General features: G+C 42.6%; 1 protein-coding gene across 2 annotated transcripts in view; it reads right to left on the bottom strand.

Annotated features, from left to right (window-relative positions):
- Nucleotides 1-372: 372 nt before the first annotated feature.
- The window catches only part of Tecta (tectorin alpha), a 66,847-nt gene continuing 45,076 nt past the window's right edge, over nt 373-22,143 (bottom strand). The window contains exons 12-23 of one of the 2 annotated variants that reach the window (XM_026403487.2): nt 21,296-21,495; nt 16,835-17,218; nt 14,416-14,702; nt 12,451-12,746; nt 10,192-10,302; nt 8,775-8,977; nt 7,917-8,080; nt 7,225-7,473; nt 2,809-2,971; nt 1,687-1,774; nt 1,283-1,399; nt 373-473 (exon numbers count right to left, since the gene is read on the bottom strand). In XM_026403487.2, coding sequence (XP_026259272.1) covers nt 373-473; nt 1,283-1,399; nt 1,687-1,774; nt 2,809-2,971; nt 7,225-7,473; nt 7,917-8,080; nt 8,775-8,977; nt 10,192-10,302; nt 12,451-12,746; nt 14,416-14,702; nt 16,835-17,218; nt 21,296-21,495 — 2,363 coding nt within the window. The remainder of the gene's footprint in view (nt 474-1,282; nt 1,400-1,686; nt 1,775-2,808; nt 2,972-7,224; nt 7,474-7,916; nt 8,081-8,774; nt 8,978-10,191; nt 10,303-12,450; nt 12,747-14,415; nt 14,703-16,834; nt 17,219-21,295; nt 21,496-22,143) is intronic. The other variant, XM_026403488.2, reaches the window with a different exon arrangement.

Raw genomic sequence — 22,143 nt, 5'->3', positions numbered from 1 at the left:
GAGCCCTGACTCTGTAACAAGTAGGATCCAGAACTAGCAGTTGGCTGGACAGATTTCTCTGGTCAGATTTCAGGTCAGATTTCTATAACTAGAGTTCATTTCCTTTACTGGCTTTTCACATGAGCCCAGGTTTCTAGTGACAACTGTTTGGGAATTTTAGGTTAAATACATCCTTCCCATGACTGGCTTTTAGAAGCCCTGGTTCATAGTTTGAAAGAGGGACCTGGAATCTCTGACCACTGGAGGCAGGTAGCATGATTGTGAGAAGGTGGACACTTTCAAATAAATTTTGACTTAGGGACACACACTTTTTATCCTACAGGGAGTCGAAGTAAGTAAATTACAGTACTTTATATAGCAACCTTGAGTGCATTATGAGGTTGTGTCTGATTGATATACAAAATGCCATAATGAAATTTGGGTGACGATGAGAAGAAGTGTCCAAACTTGAAGTTCAACTGAAGAATTAGAGGCTGTGGACAGAGAGGAACATAATAAGTCCTATGGGGTGGTGGTGGGGAGAAGGCTGGTTAGACAGGCATCAGACATCTCTGCAACACTCAACTAAATAAAGGAAATTCCATGGCCAAGGACGCCCTTTACCCAAATGGCCCTGGCTCAGGCAGCAAAAAAGCAAAATTAATCCAACCTTGAAGAGGATCCTGCTAAGCTCAGAGGGAGGAAACCATGTCAAGACTGCTCTCTCATTTGTTAAGGCAAACGTCTAATCCCAGCCTCAGCCCAGGTAGACCTGGCATTCAGATTTATAGCCAATATATAATCCTGAAGTGGTAGTGTAAATTTTCTTCTATCATTATCTTTAGATGAAAAAGCAGGGATGCAAAGGTTTTTCTTTTTTCTTTTCTTTTTTTTAATGATGCTAGAATTCTTTGGGTGTTTTCCCATCTTTCCTCTTTTTTTGGGAGGATGGGTACCAGGGATTGAACTCAGGGGCATTCAATCACTGCATCACATCCCCAGCCCACTATACAATAAAATAAAAATTGTATTTGATTTAGAGACAGGGTCTCACTGAGTTGAGTTGCTGAGCGTCTCGCTGTTGCTGAGGCTGCCTCTGAACTCGTGATCCTCCCGCCTCAGCCTCCCGAGCCACTGGGATTACAGGCGTGGGTCAGCCCGCCCAGCCATCTTCCCTTCTCAGTTTCTGAAACTTTCCTAGGTAAGTTGCTGACTGGGTGGGCTTCGGATCTGAGTTTCTCCTTCTGGGGTTGGGGACTTTCTAGGACCCTCATTGCCTGCCCTGACTCAGAAGAGCCTCTACCTCGGCAGCTCCTGCCGTCCTCTTGCAGGGTTCCCGTCACGCAGCTGCACAGAGGCCCGTCCACCCGGCTGGTGCAGATCTGCTCACATCCTCCGTTGTCTTCACACCAGTCCAGCCCTGAAAACAAGCAGTCGGGCAAATTGATTGTAGACCATTCCACCCTCCAATTCATATAGAAGGGAAGGTTTGAATGAAAGGAGAGGATGAAGAAAAGCCCCATGCTGCTGAGTTCTTAAAAGCCAGTGAAAATATTTCTTCAAGGGAGCAGGCGGGCAGTCTTCTCACACTGCTGTCCCCAACACCATCACCTCATGCACTAGACCCACATCACAGGTGAAGCACGTCTGAGCCTTCCAGTCCCACTGTTTCAATAATTTATAGCGTGTTTTAGGAAACATACATACTTTTTCTCCTAATAGGTCCCACTGAAATGATCTGTTCTTTAGGTTCTTTTGTATAATCTGTGGCAATCCTGGAATTCTGTGGGCAAGTCTGAAAGACAGAACACCAGAGGGAAAATTTCACACAATTAAGCTGATAACTTATTCCTCACCACATTTCCACCTGCAAAAGAGGCAGAGGCTCCGGCCTCCAGCACTATTGCTGCTCAGATTAATTAGAACCAATGCATTCTTGATCATTGAGTCCACTGGGACGCTAGGCTTTATGTTGAGCAGAATTAAATATACTCTTCACAGCAGAATTATATTCAAAGAGGCCCTTTGCTCAGGAATGAGGATTGTGGAATCTCATGGACACTAATGTATGCGGCACCATCTGCAAGGAGCCCTGGCCATAATTCATATCTTGATTCTGCAAACAAGGGGGTAAGCAAAAAGCTGCAGTATTAAAGGTTAGGATCCAGGTACCAATGCAATCACATCTTAAGGACATAGCAATATGTAGTGGGGGTGTAAGTCTGGCGAGGAAGAGATGCTTAATTTGTACTTCAGCCTCATCCCTCAGCCCCCCTAGAGCCTCAGGCCCTGTGGATCAGATGAGCTGTGGATACTTTGACAAATTGCTTCCCGAGGTCAGCAGTTTGCTATGGTGGAGTGATACTCCGCTCAGTGTCATCAGACTCAGGTGGCCTGAGATTCCTTGAGACTTCAGTACAGTGGTCCTCAGCCAGACTAATGCCCCCACCCCTACCTCCAGTGGACTTTTTGGCAATGTCTGGACACATTTTTTTGGATATTACAACGGGAGAGTATATAGCACTGGCATCTGTTGGGCAGAGACCAGGGACACTGCACAGGGCATTCCCCCACAACAAAGGATATCAGTGGTGCTAGCTTGAGAAGCCCTGATCTGATGTTAAGTCAATGACCAGTTGACATTTCGGAGACGGGAGTAAATGCACATTATTCCACTGTGTTCTCCCCCACCAAAGATGACTACCCACCAAAGACTCCTGAGCATCTGTGGATTACTCCAGTTCAACCACCTGGTACTCAGTCTTCATGCTGGGAATGCTGGAGCAGGGAGAGTAAGTCTAAGCATTTGATTTTTACACTGTCACTTACGATTTTACAGGAGTACTTTTCTGAGTCACAGAGCGACACTGCACAGTGAAGATGCACTTCATCATAATCCCCAATGAATTTAAAGACGGTGACGTGAAAACGGCAGGTTAGGGAGACTCCATTCTCCTCGATGCCAATGGTGTTATCTTTAATGTTCTGACACCTGTTCAGAAAAAATAATGGCATCTTGGCTTCCCATTTTTTCCTCTTACACGTTAATCCTCATCTTCATTTCAGAATTTCAAATGAATGTGGCCTCTGGACTGGGCAGGTTTGTCATCTATTATCACTCCCTCCTACTCTCATTGTTTGTTCTGAAACTTTAAATACCACCTCAGTTAGTATCCTAACTGCAACTAAAAATTAAATGACCGTAGGGACTGCACTCAATTTCCCTGTGCTTCAGGTTCTCAGTCCGCCCCCTCATGATGCTGTGTTTCACTGATAACAATTTAGCAAACACAAGATTAGTTCTGACTTCCTCTGTACTTTCTTCAGTTAATTATCAATGTTGGCAGGGGCCCCTGATTCAAAGCCTCTTGGGAACTCTTCCCACGCATTAAAATAGGTAGGAGCTGGGGCTGGGGGGAGAAGCACAGCCCAGGAGGAGCTGGAGCAGGGTCCTGGCGCAGGTGAGCGCCTCTCCTCAACTCCTTCCTCCTTGTGGTACCCAGCCAATACCCAGTCCCAGGCAAGACCTTCCTCAAGCACAGATATTTTGCTCTAACGACTTAAAAGTTCCCCAAATGTATCACAGTGGCATATATTCCAGTGTCTTCATGGAATGTTTTCCCCACTGGAAGGTCTTTCTGCTCCTGACCCCTTGCATGACACCTGCTCTCTCACAGCACAATCTACAGCACCCCTTCTGTACACAGAGCCTCTAGGCATGCTCTAAGCAGGCAGGAATAAGAGGTCTTTTCCAGATTTGCCAACAGCACCCTGTTGAGCTCCTCCAGTGCAAGAATCAAACTGCCATCCTCCCTGAGGTTCCAATCTATCACAGGGCACATGGTAAGTGATGCAAAGATGAAAATCTTTGTTGAATGAATGAATAAGTGAATGAATGAATGAGTTGTGCTGCCATGGCCCAAGGTGGGCTCCTAGGTGCCAAGAGGCCCTTTAAAATGATCAAGATAAAAGGGATGACTCTTTCTCTTTCTTATGTTTCTTTTCCCCAAGCCCACAGGATTAAATAGCTTAGTAATAAGGAAAATTAAAAATCGAAGTTATCCTTCAGCATTCCCACACCTATTAAGTTTCATAATTAGTCTTCTAGGCAAAATGCAAGTTGCTTTTCAAGGCAGTCGTCTCTGAAATGCTTTGAAAGCAAAACTTTATATGCCATCCTTTTTTTTTTTGTTCTTGTCCTTATTATGATGGTGGATAATCTAAATTGGCTCAAGAATTCTAAAATGGTAGCGTCTCTCCAATCTTCACACAGACTTCCCCTCTTAGCCAGATCACCAGCTCTCTCCCAGGGAGATGAAGTTCAGGTATCAGAAAAACATGAAGCAAAGCATCCTTGGCTATTCGGGGGCCTCCTTTAAAGCAAGCAAACAAGCCAGGCATGAATCTTCTGAACACCAATGAAGAATAGCTGTCCTTCCCACTTTTTCAGAGAAGAGGGAAGTGGGCATTGTGCCCCCAACCCCCACCAGTTTCTGAGCTACTGATAAGTTGGTGCTGTCTCTGTGCTCCACACAGCTAGGGAGGATCAACTGACCCCAAAACATTTAAGTGGACCTGTTTTGCTGTTCATTAATTAAGCACTGAGCACCAGTTTTCCCATAAGTTCAGTGGAAGAAAACAAAACAAAACAATAACCGCATCCCTCCAAGAAAGGTTAGAAGGATTGATGGATTCAGATTCTCCCGGATGACGAAATCATTTCCCACCTAACCACAGTTTAATTTGAAGGCCTTTATTCACACAGACCCTGGGGTAAGCTGAGATTTATGAACATGCCTGCTGGCTCGCACTTCCTCTCTGGGTCAAGTCCATTAAATACTGTTTTTAAAATGCTAAATGCCACCTCATCCTTCAAAGGAGACACAAGTTCCATAATCTGAGCTTCCATTTGCAGAGTAGCTCAGGTTGTAGCTCTTTTACACGGGGAAAGAAGTACCATAAGGACAGGGAGGAGATATGGAGAAAAGGAAAACCGTCCCATTAACCCAAGCACCAAGGACTCAAAGACACCAAGGACTCAAAGCCCCTCCCTTTGCCTCTGAGAAGGCTAATACCAACTCAGAGAGACACATGCCTTAGCGGGGCCTTTGTTGAAAATTTCACGACATGCCTGGACAACCCATGCCATGTGCCATGCCAGCCCTAGCAATGAGCTGTGTTTTCTGACACCTAAAAAAATTCCTTCCCTCCCCTTGCTGGTCATGTGACCATGGTGAATTCTGAGCCTGCCTTCTCCAAGCCTGCCTTGTCTACAAAATGGTGGATGTCAATTATTTGCCCAGAGTCACACCCCTCTTCTCTTGGGGCACCATTCCTCTTTCCCACAACCACAAAACTATTAAACAGTGTCCACAGCACCCTCTGCCCAACATCGGGGTGGGTACTGATCCAACCCAGACAACTGCTGTGGTGCATTCCCCCTACAAAGGACAGGCAAGTGATCCAAGACAGAGTTGTCTTCCTTCCCTAGGAGTCCCTGAGTTGGAATTAGAAGAGCTCTCTCCTCTGTGGTGACAGTGGTGCATGAGCGTGAGGCCAGGATCGTCAGTGACTGACAAGGTCAATGAGAGAGCAGAGAGAGGTAGAGACAAGAGATGAGCAAGAAGAGAGGCTTGACAGCTCCCTGGATTTGATCATCCTCAGGCTACATCTACTCCTGTAATTTGATTACCCCTTAAACGCCTTGGTTTTATTTGGTTATGGTTGTGGGATTTTTTTTTTTTTTGGCATAGGCTAATTGAATTGGCCTTTACCAGTTATAACAAAAGAATTTTGATTTAATAAAGTCCCTATTTAAAGAATTATTTTATTGGGGTGATGGAACTGTTCTAAAATTAGACTATGGTGATGTTCGTGCTCCTTTGAAGACTTACTAAAAATCATGGAATTTTATGCTTAAAGCAAGTAAATTTCATTGCATATAAATTATGTTTTCAATCAAGCTGTTAAAAATGAATTTTTGCAAAAAAATCTGTTATATGTATAAACTGCCTGACATAGCTGGTGTTTTTTTTTAAATAAAGATGATTATTTTTACTGTTGTTTGGTTCTTTAGTCTTCTCTTGTCATCCATCCATTAATTCACTAAATAAATTTTGTTGTGTAACCACTATGTTTCAGGAAATATATGAGATGGTGGGCATACAGTGATAAGTAAAAAGAAACTTGTAGAGCTTATGAACTATTGCTGTAATTCCCTTTTACCCAAAGTTTCACTTTCTACAATTTCAGTTACCTGCATTCAACAGCCATACAAAAATATTAAATGAAAAATTCCAGAAATAGCACATACATTTGAAATCACATGCCGTTCTGAGTAGCACAATGAGATATTGTACTGTCCAGGACATGAATCATCCCATTGTCCACTGTATCTATGCTGTATATGCTACCTGCCTGCTAGTTATCTAGTAACCACCTTAGTTATGTTATCTCAGTGCCTGTGTGCAACCCTTATGTGGTAGCCCAATGCTATATCCCAATGCCCACCTACATCATTCACCTTACTTGTCTCTCATCATGTGAGCACTGAATCACCTCACAATATCACAAGAAGATGAAGGATAAGTACAGTATAGTAAGATATTTTGAGAGAGATACCATGTTTGCATAAACTTTATCATAGTATACTATTATAATAATTTTGTTTAATTATTAGTTATTGTTTTTAATCCCTTCCTTTGCCTAAATTATAAACTGAACTTTACCATGGCATGTGTGTATGGGACAGGGCACAGCACATGGGGGGTTCAGTATTCTCCATGGTTTCATTTCAGGCATCTACTGGGAGTCTTGGAATGTCACCCTCAGATAAGAAAGAAATTACAAGAGTATTGCCCCCTTATTTTGATAGGTGTCCTATTCATCCTATTCTTTCATTTGTATAATTCTCATTCCTCTCAAATTGAAGTTCAAAGTAGACAGGACCAAATCCCTTTTTGATCCCAACTATAATAAAGCATCTTGTAGTTAATACTGCATGACTTGAAAGACCTGCCACTAACTGCTGTGTGACTTTAAGCAAGTTACTTGACCTCATCTATAAAAGGAGGCTTAGAAAGTCTACATCATAGGTTGTTATGAGAATTAAATGAATTCGCTGATACAAAATGCTGGTTCTGAAGGTGTCAACAAATGTTAGTTTCTATTCCTTTCCCTAAAACATAATGTAGACAATATTATATTAAAGGCTCTGAGGCTGCCATCTATTAAAAGGCCACTCACCCTCCCTCAATGATGAAGTATCGGAGCTTATCATTGCTGTCACGGGAAGGGGTGGCATAGCACTTGTTGAGTGTGAGGATCAAATGTGTAGAGTCAGCTCCAACCACAAAGACCCCTACGTACAGCACATCTCGTGTGGTCAAGACTACTTCACCCTGGCGGTAAGGATGTTTGTAGGAAGCATTTTTGTAGAGCGCCATCTTGGTGGTGAAGCTGCCTTCTTGGGTTGGAACCGTCAGGTTAATGACACTAAAACAGAAATAGTCATAAGGCAGGCAATACAAAATAATTTCATTAATTCAACTGCCTTCCGTTTTTTCAAGTGGAAAAAGCAAGTATGTAGTTATAAAGTCTAAGGCTGCACAGTCCAAACTGGTTCCTACCAGGTACGTGGAACAATTTAAATCCAAATGAAACACAATTAATTCAAAAATTAAAAATTCAATTCCTCAGCCACATTCCAAGTGCTCAATGGCCACATGTAACTACCATATTGTATAGTTGAGATATGGAACATTTCCATCACTGTAGAAAGTTCTATTGAACAGTGCTGGTCTAAAGTACCTAGGTTCAGGAAATAAGAATTTTATTTTCCCTAGTGCTTCAGAGATAAATGCTAACAATTTTGATTATGCTAACCTTAACTGTCAAGGAAAGACAAAGTTATGAACACAGCCCATGAAATCCTTTACCTTAGCATAGGCTTCACTACAGAATCCAAGGAGATCTTGATATCCAGCTCATAAGCACATGAAAATTCCACATTGATTGTGCGGTCCCTGGTGATGATGTTGCCAGTGTTGTTGGCACTTTCGATCCAGATTGTGTTTTTATACATGATATGAGTGCTGTTGGACTGCAGAGCAAAGGGAGGTCAGAAATCATTAAATCTGGGAACGAGTATGTGGCTTGCATTTTAAATCCATATCCCTGAAAGTGGAGAAATGGCTTCATTCCATACATAACCCAGAGGCCATTATAAATCAGTATGGCATTGGCCTCAGCATTTACTCAGGGAGAAAGTATTACAATAGATGTCAACAGCACCCTTCAGTCTGATAACCTTGAAATGCCCATGGAAGGTAGATTTCATGTACCACTGAATTCTAACAACACCCAGTCCCCAGTCATCCAGGGAAATGCAAGCTAGGGAGAACATGGAGTACTGCTGGTTTGAGGTAATATGAACTGATTGAAAATTATTTTTAAACCCTTAATTCAAACCTCTCCTCCACCAAACATTTTGTCATAATAAAGGTACTTACTCCTTTCTCGCCTTCTGATAAATGTTAATGAGCAGAGCCATGAACGGAAGACACACCCCCCAGAAGGAACAAGAAAAGAAGTGAGAAGCTTTGTTAACCTACACATCGCTCTTTCAATTCAGCCACTTAGTGATGCCTGCCTTGTGCATATGCCTTTCACTGTTCTCCAAAGAGCATATTTTTAAGAGGACCACCTTGACCTTGGCTTTAAGGACAATCAATAGGCAAATACCAGGAGCTGTCTCTACCTCCGATAGGTGCTCCTTCCTATGCCCATTTTCTCACCTGCACGATGTTGCCACAATTCCCTTTGGTGTTGTTGATCTGAAAGGAGATAAAGTCTTCCCCCTCGATGCCAGTGCACTGTCTGTCATTGATTCTCACACCCTCCCTCTCAAAGCCAAGCTGGAAGAGTTTGCACTTAGATATGGACACTTCCATCTGGGCTGCCTTGCAGGTCACCTCTGCATCAATGATGTCATGTGAGTCTGTGGGAACAGTTGTTAAGGAAAGCAAATCAGTGGGAGCCAGTCTTGCTGCAGGGGTGGGGACTGAGGCATCACCCTGCCATGCTCCTATAGAAAAGGCAAATGAGCTCCACTCAGGCTGCAAGCATTTCTAATTAAGCTTTGATCAGACCAAATGAGCATACGAATTCATTCAAAGCAATAACTTGGGCATTGGTAGAGCCTTATTAAAAAGATAAAAATGCTAATAAAGAGCCCTTTGTCTTTCTTTATAAACCCAGGCCTTCCTCCCACACATACTGGTGGCAGCTACTTTTCGGTGACATACAGAATCTGGCACTTTGTGGCCTGGCTAAGGAGCATGCTCCCCAGGAAGAACAGCACTGGCCTGGCCACACCCAAAGCCCTGGTTGAATCCAGCTCAGCACAACCTCTTAGCAAGTCCCAGGTGAGCACCAGGAATTGCCTTTTGACAGGATATTGCACCAATTGACATTTTCTCTGAGTGTATAAATAGCTGGTAATAAGAAACAGAAATATTTATATCTGCCTAGGTGAACCATATTGTCCCCTCCTATGGAGCCTTTTAGTCAATTAGGTTTTCATTCTTGAAGGATGTTAAATTTAGCACATGCCTCTGAATTACTTGGTTCAACAAAGGGCATGGGGATGGAAAGCAAAGCAGCTCTGCAAGCTGGCGCCAAGATGATGTGCTCTGCCAAGATCAGGGCCATTTCTACCTTAAGGCAAACACAGTTAGTGACAAGGCCAGGAGTCCCAGGTATTTGCTGCTTGCTTCAAACATTCCTGTTGTATCTTCAAGACCAAAAAGGTTTGGGCCAGATAAAACTGGCTGTAGGTCAGTCTAAGGCACCTGGCTCTCTTCCTTCCTTCATGCTGGTGTCAAACCACCTTACTTCTTCCTCATCTAAAAGATCCACTTGGATCTCTCTGTTGTATGTGGACTTGATGGAACTGGCCCATCCCATTCATATACAAATGTGCACATTATCATTTGTTGAAGAAAGGATGAAGCTGTGAGAAAATGAACATTAGCCCATTTTGGTCAGATTGCTTCTTTGTTCTGCTTAAACACTCCCAAAAGTTTTGCTCCTGGAATTTTTCTAACCCATGAGGTAGGACACATCATGGTCCTTCCTTGGAGCTTTCCTATGCCACTGCTGGCCCTCCTCCATTGGGCCTTTCAGGGTGGAGAGGTGGCACTTGTTACTCACTGTTTCCGTAGGGGGGTGGCTCAATGCAACCACACAGCTCTCCTCCATTTTCCAGCTCACAGGTTCTGTTGGGACAGTCCGCCCCCACACAGGGATCTTCAACCACTCCTGCTAAAAAGGAAAACACACAGAAACACGCACAACTTGATTTTCACACTACACGTGGTAGCATTTGGTCATACTTAGGATTTACCACTTCAGTTCTGTCAGAAATGGTCAGAGATTAGCTGTAAGTTAACAGAGAGGGCAACCTTCCAGAAAAAAAGAATGGCAATAGCTAGTGATTGGGTGTTTGCTATGGACCTGGCACTGTGCCTCAGGCTTCAGCTGAATTAGCATGTTAGATCCTCAAAAATGTTCCTTAAGCTATTATAACCCAAATTTACCCAAGGCCACCAAGGAAGGTAAAAGGTAAAGACAGAATGCACAACACCGTTACCTGCCAAGGTACTCCACGGTGACGGTACTTACTATACTATGTTATATTATGATTACTTGCATTTATATCTTCATATTTATGTAAAGAGTAGATGCCAAATATTTCTCTTTATGTACCTAGCATATAGCCACCTCACGATGTTCAATATATATTTGCCAATAATGAAAATTTGAGGGCCAGTAAGATCCCAGAGGAGTTCCCCGGGGATATCAGGACTTCTTGGATTCATGGTAAACCTTAATAACAACTGACTTGATTATATAAAAGTAGACAAATCAAAACTACACATAATTCATCATCATTGACTAAGATTAATGGCACCATGTTATTATGAATAGCATTTCTGTGACAGATGAGACTACCTGCAAGATATTCAGCATCTCCATTTGAGATCCATTAATTGAGAGCATTTTTGTTTTGAGACTCATTTTTTTTTTATTTGAAGAATCTCCCTCCTATCAAGATAGAAGAATTCTTGTTCATCACCATGGTTGGTGCTAAAGAAGTAACTGTGTGGCATGAGCTAAGTTCACTTCAAGAATTTTTAAAAAGAAAATTGAAAAAAGATACAACATTTCCGTTGGAGGAACAAGCTCAAGAGATCTACAATAGTTAATAACAAGATATGATATATTTGAAAATGACTAAATGAGTACATTCTGAGTGCTCTCACCACATACACAGACATGTACAAGGGAAAAAAGAGGTTAAAAAGAACTAATTTAAAAAAAAAAACTATAGATAAATAGAAGGAAGACCAATAGCAGAAGGGGAGCAGGGGGAGGGAGGAGGAGACGCTCTGGGAACTGAAGGGGAGCCATTATATTCCATGCATGTAGGACTATGTCAAAAAGAACCCCAATATTATGTGTAACTAGAGTGCACTAGTAAAAACTTTTAAAAAGAAAAATCCCACAGCTTCACCTGCCTCATGCGACCTGGCTGCCACGCTCCTCCACTAAGCAAGTAACGGCACAAGGTGGGAGCACATGGATTGCATCGTGTCAGCCAGTTTCTATTTCTGGAAAGATGACTGAAGGAAAAGCATCTATATCATTTAAATATATTTGTTTTAAAAGGATTTCTTCCAAGAGTATTCAGTGTATAATGTATTTCCAGGCACACAGTAGCCAGGCAGGAAATGGGGTGGCTGATTAACCTAGTCTGAAAACGACCAAAGAAAACAACAGAAAGAATGGGCTGAGCTTAGAGCCCCAGGAAGAGAGACCTCACTTAAAAATGTGGTGGCCTGTCCACCAGCTGGCAAGCACAGCAGGCCCTTAGACAATGGGAAACTTGAGGCTCACACGTACACAAATAAACATAGATAATCACATTTACAATTTTCAGAGTTCAAAACAGTTAATTTTAAAGCATTTCTTATGAACACAGCAGAACAAAATATTAAAGTTACCAAACAAAACATTTCAGTTAATTTCCAGCAGAGACTAGTAATTTGCTTAACATTTCCGAAATCATTGAATACATGTTTTAATTAGCTTTATTGTTCTTAAGTTTTGAATTATGTGTATTCCCACACTTGATGAAGATTAAGCTCTAAATTTACCAACGTGTATGCATAGCCTTGGAATGGGCCTGGAATCATACACAGGATTGGTGTTGTGGGTCAGGGTACAAAAACACAATCTGTTGGTCCCAGTATCACCCTGCGTTAATGGGAGTAGCTTTCTATGCATGTTGACACATATATGCATACTACAAACTTGCAGATCCAAGAGTGAAAATGGAGAGGATCAGTCATCCCTAGACAAAGCAAGGCTACCAGAAAATAATGCAAAGAAATAAAATAATTCTCTTACAGCAATTCTCCTTCTCGATCCACTCTGTGCTCAGGATCCCAAAGGAGCGGCAGGCTTCCCCATAGGCAGCCAGGGAGCCGCACAACTGGAATTTGTTGTGGTTGTAGCAGCCATCCAAGTAGCAGGACTCGTAGAAGGGGAGGGGGTCGAGGAGTCCGTAGCAGGGCTGGAAGAAACCTTTCATGTCGGTGAGCTTCAGGCAGTAGCCATCACCCTGCATCTTCTGAATGTGCACGTTGTCACACGTGGCTGCGTACTGTGAGAACTGCAGTTCGTTGCAGCTGGGGGCAAGAGGTTTGGTCAGAGTAAGTGAAGCAAAACCAGCCACTTGAGTCTTCCAGGCAAAGTCAGGCCTCATCTGTTGCATTTGCTGTGCTAGCTCTGAACAAGGCAGTATGGGAGGCCAGTGCTACCTTCACCTTAGAAAAGTCAGGTGCTAATGGCCTTGAGCTACCCAGCCAAGAAAGTGAAAAAGGAATTCCCATTGCTTATAGCATTACAACACAGTGAAGATGGGCTGGGCTGGGAGCCACAGTGACACAAGAAAGGTAGATATTGATATAATAACCATTAATACTTTCCTATAATTGATTGATATCATTGATATAATAACCACTAACTGTGTGAACGGCAGTTCATTGCAGCTGGGGGTAAGAGTTTCATCAGAGTAAGTAAAGCAAAACAGCCACTTGAGTCTTCAGGTAATGACAGAAGGGTAATAGCAATAATAATGTCTGATAGATGGCAGAAATAAAGGTTTGCAAAGAAATCCAGGAGTCTTCCACACCAGCTTCAGTTTAGCTGTCAGAGACCAAATTTAAAACCTTCATAAGAAAACTGGTGTCCAGCTGATGATAGTTTATAAAGGAAAAGAAAGGAAGAAGAAAGAAAAGAAAGGAGGGAGGGAGGCAGGGGAAAAGTTCAAGCAGAATCACAACTCCATGGGAGGAACCAAACCTTGCTTGTCAGGAAAAAGCAAGAGGGCTTAAATGTCCAAAGTCATCTTCTTTCTATCTGTGGGTCACTGAGTGGCATTTCAGAGAAACTATGAAATTAGGAATCCTTAAGTCTAGTCCTGGCTTGCACTAATGGGTCCTCTCCTATAAATAAGCCATTGTTTTAGCCATTTTTTCATCAAGAAAAGGAAGAGACTGGACTAGGTATTGCCCAAGATTCTTCCCAACTCGGGGTCCCATAATTCACAGGATAATCTAATACATGATAACATCATTCAGCTTACACTTGGGGCAAGTGTAACCAAAGAGGGTTTGGAGCATAGTTTCTAATGTATTAGCTATGTTTCTGTGTATTAGCTGATATCTGGCATGTAAAGCATGAAGACATCCAGCACATAAGCAAAGAGACACGAAGAAAAAGAAGCAGATCCAGAAAGCTATCATCATAAATCAGCAACTCAGAGAGACCCTCAATTAAAAACCTTTGGAATAACTTGTTTAGTTCATTCTATCTGAGGTGATTAGAGGTGAGCCTAACTTCCATGACTTATGTTCTAAAAAAAGATTTCCTGATTCCCACCAATTGCCTACACAACCACAGTCAAGTCAAAGACACTCAATTAGGTCCAGCACCAGGAATCAAAGGGCTGCCTTTCTTCTACTGAATCAATCCTGGCCACCCCCAGCAGGGGAGGCCAGACCCTAGGTGGGCAGCTGGTCAGGATTCAGAACTCTAATCCTGGCACACTCTTGTGTTTAGCTGAGGCTAGATGACATGATCATTTAAGGTCATATCCTCTAACCCAGTTCCTTCTTTGCAGTTCAAGAAATTACTGGGGATTCTGATGTGCCTATTTGTAGCATCAAAACTCCAAAGACCTTTGGCTCCGCTCTGCAGAGAGGAAGGATGACAGATGCTAAGGACAGTACACTCCTCATTAACACCTCCATGGATATGGGAAGATGGGAGCCACCAAGTTTAATGCTTTGAACTCTCTAGACCCCTTACCTCTTTTGCATGCCATTGGTTTTCCAGCTCTGGGCCAGAACCACGCTGCTCACCACTGGCTTCCCCCGCAAGGTCACATAATCATCAGTCAGGTCCCCATTGAAGTTGCCACAGAGGCCGCAGACTTTGTTCTGCAGCCTCTCACTGATGCTGATTTTAATGACATTGAAACCGTTGTAGTAGATCTGGATGTCCGGGCTGGTGTCAATCACCAGAAATCCCTCACTGCTGTAGATTTTGGTAGCTAAACCAGTTATAAATGGAACGTTCACTTGGGTGCCATTCACCTATTGGAGGGGAGGGAGAAAGTAAGTCATTACCCTGAAAGCTGGGGTTGGCTAAACTATTCAGTTAGGGCCAGGTGTTGCAGGCCCTAGGAAATTTATCTTAACCACTAACTCTACCCTTATAGCATAGAGAAGCCACCGCAGTCACAAACATGTAACTAAGTGAGTGTGGCTGTGTGCCCAATAACAACTTCATTTACAAAAACAAGCAGCAAGCAGATTTGGCCACAGGCTGTGGTCTACTAACCTCTGCCCTAAAGTTTAAGGGCATGTACTTTTCTTACCCTCCATAGTTTTCCCAAAGGAAGCAAACTATGGAGGAGAAGAGGGGAAGGAAGTCAAGAGAAGAATGTGTTAGACCAGCATAACCCACAGCGAATAGCTGGCGTTCTGTGTAAAACTTTCCCCAGCATAAACCAATTACTGAAAATGACATTCCAATCCAAGGAGATTCCAACACAGTTAAAATGGATCAAGGGATCATTGCCATGCTTATTGTTTTCTTGTTTATAATGTTCAAACCTGAGGTTCCCCCCAGAGGTCCTATAGACACAGTATTTTCTACAGTCGTCATTTTCCTGCTTTATAACATTTTCTTTTCTTAGCCCTTGGGATAGAATATAACATACTTTTTCTGTACTTACAAAATAAATTGTTTTTTCCCCTGCAGGTTATTAGTAACTTTTGTTTCATAAAAAAGGCAGATGCCTTTTAAAAATATATGTCCTGACTATTTTGGCTAGCTTAGGGTATTTTATTCAGCAACAATGTCAGTTTTGCTCTCTCAGGTGGTCACTTTCACTTTCTTGCTCCTGTGTTCTGGACCAATGCAATAGTGTCCATGTGGGCTAATTTGCAAAAGGAATTAGAATATCAAAAACAGTAGCAGCCGCTTTAATTGAAGTTAAAAACCACTATGAACATTCAGATTTTTCCTTTTAAGCTTGCAAAATACAGGCAGTCTTTTGCCTAACACTGGATACTAAGTTATTTGATGACTCTTCAAATAAAGATACATTAATGCCTGATTATCTGAGCCAAGAACAAAAAGCAGGCATATAACACTTGGTTCCAAAAAAAAAAAAAAGTTAATAAAGTCTCTTCTCATGCCTCCCTATCTGTGCTCAGAGCAATGGCACCCGGCTCTGCCTTTCAGGTCTACTTGCTGACATCAGTTTGGCTTAGGTGAGAAATTGGGATCCCTGTCAATAGTTCATCAGAGCAATTATCTTCTTAACCTATTAAGTCCCAAGTTTTCAATTCTGCAGATATTTCAATGAAATCAACACAGGAACATTAAAATGGGTTGGAAACAATAATCTATATTATTGTATTGATATTATTATAACATAATCATAGTCTTCCTAGCATATAATTATATCATTATATTATATACCATATACTATATTTTAAGTTTTTATAGGTCTTCAACATCTGGGATGATGGAACAAATGGATTAAGTGAAAAGGGTAGGAATCCAAGTTAGACATTAGCTATGTGGGTAGATAGTACTTCACACTTATTTACATATCAAGTCTAAGATTCACAAAAAGCAGGCAACAGGCCCAAGGAAGAGCCAGCCTCAGCAAAATTTGCCATATTCGGCCTCCCATTTTCTTTCACGTGGTATCTCATCAGGACCTCTGATAGTGGGGGATGCTCCATCAGGTTTTATTTAGGTAGTTGTTTTTATAGGCAAATGCTCGCCTTCTCTTGGTTTACAGAAAGGATGGCAGAGTTGAAGGCTGGTCTGGTACAGGTTAGCAGAGGCAAGAATAATTTAAAAGGCTCTTAAAAACAAATGAGATGCTTTTTGGAAATTAATTCAGAATAAAACCCGACTTATCTACCATTTTATCACCTGAAACTCTATTACCACCCAGGCCATTATTACTGCCCTGAGATGCTGTAAATTTCCTGCAAGGCCTCTGGAATCATCAGTGAGGGATGGAATGGGCCCCATTCGAACGCTGGTAGAAACCTTTTGCTTGGTCATTTGCATACGGTTACATAAGAAGCAACAACCTATTACCCTACAACTTAGTTATCTGGGAAAACTGCAATGAACAGTCCACTAGCCAAACCCTTGTTTCTCGGGCACATTTCTTAAGAATCAAGGTCTGGCTTGTCACCTTGACGGTGTTCCGGTCATTAATGAGAATCTGCTCTTCGTTAATGTAGAAGTAGACGGGTGAAATGATGGTCAAGTTAGGGGAGGACCACTTGTCGAAGTTGATGATGAGCTGGAAGGAGATGTCGGGGAGCTTCTGGCAGATGGTGGAGAGCACGAAGGCACAGTTGGCCGGGAAGCGGAGGAAGGCGCCGTCGAAGGTGCGGAAGACGCCGCCGCCCGCCGCCAGGCAGTAGGAGGTCTTGGTGCTGAAGCAGCCGCGCACCCCGTTGCGCAGCGCGCACTCCTCGTCGGATTTGCACTGGCGCGGGTCGCACTGGATGAGGTTGCGCCGGAAACAGCGACACCGCCGCGTGCAGTCGCTGTTCCAGAACAGCTGCTTGGGCTGGAAGAAAGTGGGCGTTTGAGTTAAACTCAGGCTGTGGTCAATACTGGGGAACTCAAAGCCCCGTCCATCTGGACCCTGTACCAGGCTGGGCTAGCCTATCTTTAACGGGGCTGCAGTTTGCAATAGGTAGCAGTAGGAAGGCTGCCTCAGTTCAAATGCTCCATCAGTTCCATGCAACTCAGATGCCAAATAATATGCAATTTAGACTTTATTGGTTTCAATCAAGAACTCTGGAATCTTTATGGCTGGATTGCAGAACTAATCACAGCCAACCTGAATGTGCAGCTGTTAGGTGAAGAAGAAAATACATTGTAGATTTTTTTTTTTTAAACCAAGGAATCACACTTCTAACAAGTACAGGCTTCACTTCAAGGATGAAATTTAAAATCACTTGAGAACGAATAACCAGCCCTTCAAATAGTCAAAAGAAAGTGATGATCAACTCTTAGGATTAACCATTTCAACACTTCACAACTCTCACCCTTCTAAACATTTCCCTTGTGTCTAGTCTACTTCTAATTTGCTCTTGTTGCCAGTGCCTCCATTTCTCTGGATCTTGAATGTGAAAGATCTAGTGAACAGCTAGGTTTCATGAAAGGAAAATTTGGGATTAGACAACTTGGATGTCAGTCCCAGCCCTGTAACTACATGTGCTATCTTGAACGTTACTAACCTCGCAGAGTCAGTGTGTTCATCTCTAAATTGGAGATCATAATCATGTCTTGCAAGTAACTGTAAGGGAAAATTAAGCAAAACGTGGAAAGCATATTTCCTGGCATAGAGTAGCTGTTGTTCATATCACAAAAGAAAAACCACTTATCCTCCTTCAGATGATGAAGGAACTATATATAAAGTTATTAAGATACATACAACACAGGATATCCTCAATTGGAGGCAGCTATTGTTTTCTATTCTTCCCCAAATGGGGAACATCTGTAGGCATGACTCTACCAGGTAAAGCTTGTATTCTTGATTTTGTACTTGCTCTGTACTAAGAATTCCAGGGAACTGTTGGAAAACCATTTTGACAGTCCAAGTGGGGTATGGTTTTGATAAACAGACTAAGACATTAAGATGTGGGCCCTCAGGTGGAGTATCCCGAATTTAAAATGCTCGAGATCAGAAGGGATTTCAATTTGGGATTGTTTTCCCAAAATTTTGAAATATTTGTATATATGTTACAAGATATTTTGGATATAGGATCCAAGTCTAAACACAACATTCATTTATTTCACATATACCTTCTACTCATAGCCTGAAGGTAATTGAATACAATATTTTAAATAATTTTGTGCATGAGATAAAGTTCCATGGAGTGGACTTTTTTACTCATAGCATCATGTCACCACTCAGAAAGTTTTGTATTTTGGAACATTTTGGATTTCAGATTTTTACATTAGAGATGCTCAATCAGTATCAATTTATCAACACAGTCCTATCCAGAAACGATATTTTAATGGAATAAAAAGGCCTGCTCACTGTTTTCTGCTTTAACTTACAGACTTATCAAAACCGCATATCAACTATAACTGTGTTTTTCAAGAATAAACAGGCAGAGGGTGAAATCTTCCAGTCCAGTTCACTGCAACGTGCCTTTGCCAATTCTTTCATCCTCAAAGTTAGGTAGTTCCTGGAACTGAGTCTTCTCTTATTCGAGATCCATAACATATTCTGGGTGCAAGCAGACTCAATATTGATTTCATTTCTCTTATCAGATTTATGGAATAATTGAGTGGTTAGTCTGGCCTCTCTGATAAAAACTCAGACATTACATTGGTAGAGAGAGAAAACAACCTAATCTATGTGGATATGTGGTCAAGGATAAATAACTCATCCACAGGAGGACTTGATCATGAAACTAGCATCTCAGGAAAGTGGCTGGCCCCATGCCGCTTTCTTTACCTTAATTAGACATGACAGCCACAGCTGGTGATTACCCTACATGCAAATGGCTAGATGTCTCTCTTTATTTCCAAAGAAATCTGCTGTATAAACAAGCCCCCAAGCTTGTTTGAACTGTGGCAAGTGGATGTGGATTGTTTATTCTGTGAGTTTGCTGCTTCCCAGATAGAAGCTGTTGTCAAAACCCACTGACTTTCTGATGAAAGCCAGATAATAATGTTTATAGTACTAATGGCTGCCCAGAGCTGTTCTGTGCCTTTCTTGAGAATTCCAAGGGCTTTTATATGCATCGTTTCATTAACATGCCTGGACTTTTATTCATGAAATGTTTCTCAAGAGAACAACAACAACAATAATAGCAGCTACCAATTACTGAATGACTAGGGGACAGGTACTAAGCTGGGCACCTGGCTTAGGTCACTTATACAAGGACCCCATGGAGTTGGTATTTTTAGCCACGTTTCATTCATAACAAAACAGAAGCTCAGAGAAATGCAAGTTGGTTCAATGTCACACTTCCAGGAGTGGTAGGGCTAGGGTCAAACCCAGGTCTCATTCCCATATGCCACACCAATATGCAGGATACCTGCAGAGGGGTGCATGACACAGTTGATAGATGCCTTTTGGCTAAGAGACAAAAAATAGAGGAATGTTCTTTGGGTTTTGAGCCTGATTATTTTTTCTCCCAGATTATGAGAATACTGACCTTATTATTTTCTCCTCCATGTTTTGCCTCTTCTTTTCAAATATTTCTAAGAGCTAACTTCAATACCCCAATAGAGAGAAGCAGAGCGGGTATGGCAATAAGCAGCCCAAACACTCTGGGGACAATATCAGAGTGACAAAGGACACATGTGGGGGAGTTCAATACTTCCCCCAAGAAGTCCTCTTTGATTAGTTCTACTGTTTTACTCTACTTCTCTTTTTTATAACATAGAATTAAAATACCTTTTCCAATGACAATGAAATTGAAGGTAATGTCTGAAGATAATCTCTTATTTAGTCCCAAAGACAACTTAGTTGTCCTTGAACAAGTCAATCCATCTTTACAAAAAGAAGACATTATTTATTTTTTGCTTAGTTGATTTCCAATTCAAACGTTTCAATTAGATTTCTTTTAAAGGCTACTATACTCCTTCATTTAAAATTGATTCATTCAGTGGGGTATTCTTTTTCACTTAATGATATGTTATTTTGTAATTCTTCTTTTATTCTTTAAAGCACATTTTTTTCCTCTCCTGAATCTATTTTTTAAGTTCCTTAAGGCAGGGATCACACAATCTCATGTCTCACAATATCAGCATCGAGGTCTGCAAACCCAGACTCTCAGTGTTTGTGTCTGTTAACTGTCTACTCACCCACCTAAGTGTTGATGTCTCTTAAACAGAAAAGGGGTTAGAACCGTGAATGGAGGACCTGTAGCAGGGCCTTTTCTAGCTTAGTGTTATGGCACAGTAAGAAAGATTACAGGGCTGGGGGTATAGCTTGACTAGCAGGCAGAAAGCCCTGGGTTCAATCCCAGGCACAAAAAGAAGGAAAGAAAGGAAGGAGGGGAGTTTGATTACAAAGTCTAAAAAGTAAAATGACTTAGTGAGCGAATAGGTTTTGTTGGGAAACAGTGATAAAAGGGCTAAGCTCTGTGCTTAAGCTCCCATAGGGAGAGAAGCAGAGAGGGGGTGTCAATAAGCAGCCCTAACTCCCTGGGGATGATATCAGAATGGCAAACGGCACTTGTGGGGAAGTTTCAATAGTCAGAGAGGGAAGGCCACTCCTCCCAGCTTCAAGCACTGTATTTTCCAGTTAAAAATACCCTTAGCTAAGACAGCTGCAAATGTCAGATTCACAGCCACCATATTTCCAAACTAGAGCCATGTCAGAAGCTTGCAAACTGAGATTTACAGGAGAGGAAAGGAGAAGGGCCCAAGCTCCAGAGAAAGGCCTGAGAGGGAGGAGAAGAGGGTGGGGGGCACAGGCTCTGCTCTTCTGGATCTGGCAAGGCGCTAGAGCTTCCTCCGAAGGGTCCTTAGCCTCTTGGCCCTCTCCCACCTTCCTGACAATCAGCACTACGGTTTTCATCATGGAGGGGGAAGACCTGGTAATTCTGACCACCCTCTTGGAGTTGGACAGGAGTCTGATGATGGGCAGGGAGGAAAGGCCGGCTGGCTCCCATACCTCGTAGTATTTGCCGTCTGAGTAGCAGCCGCAGTTGTGCGGCAGGATGCAGCTCTTGCCGTTGAGGACGTAGCCTGGGTCGCACTGACAGCCCTCCACGCAGTAGTGGTTGCAGTCGCTCTTTAGGCGGATGGCGGCACAGCGGGGCTGGCACACACTCACGCAGCTCTCATAATGGCTGTTGGGAGGGCAGGTGACCGCTGGGACAGAAGAGACAAGTCAAGACTCGCGCAGTTCCACAGCACTGTAAATGGCTTTCTCGCAGCAATTGCTCAGGAAGATGGAGGTGAGGGAGGAGGTGCGAGGCCCGCCCCTGTTCCTCCTTGTTACCCTCTGCTTATGGACCGCCTCCATCTGGCTCGTTATTGATTAAATAATGGGTCAACATGCAGACAGACAGAGGGTGCCGAGCCTCCTCACCCTTGGTTTTTGAGATCTTTATTACCTATCTCCTTAAACTCACCTCCCAACATGGACCTTCACTTTGGTGGGGGATGTTTCCTCACCATTCCAGCATTAGGTCCACTCACATTGATCTTTCTTTCACGCCCCTCTTTGCTCTCTCAGCCTATTCAAATTCCCCATTCTTCAAATTCCAGTTGGGATTCTCATCCATAGAACTCACTTCTGTAGCAGCGTCAATTCACTTTTGTCTTTACCTCAAAACTTCTACAGGACTGTTTTGGCAAACCAGTGGTTTTTCAACCATAGACAGCTCAGCCCCATGATCACTGAGAAGGCAAATGTGCAGTGGTGTGTGTGTGTGTGTGTGTGTGTGTGTGTGCGCGCTCGCATTTCTACCATTTTTTTTTGTGGGGGGCTACCAGGTATTGAACTCAGGGGCACTC

The sequence above is a fragment of the Urocitellus parryii genome, chromosome 4 (genome assembly GCF_045843805.1).
Source record: "Urocitellus parryii isolate mUroPar1 chromosome 4, mUroPar1.hap1, whole genome shotgun sequence".
Classification (NCBI taxonomy): Eukaryota; Metazoa; Chordata; class Mammalia; order Rodentia; family Sciuridae; genus Urocitellus; species Urocitellus parryii.
The sequence above is the reverse complement of the archived record's forward strand: the minus strand, read 5'-3'. Positions and strand labels throughout refer to the sequence as shown.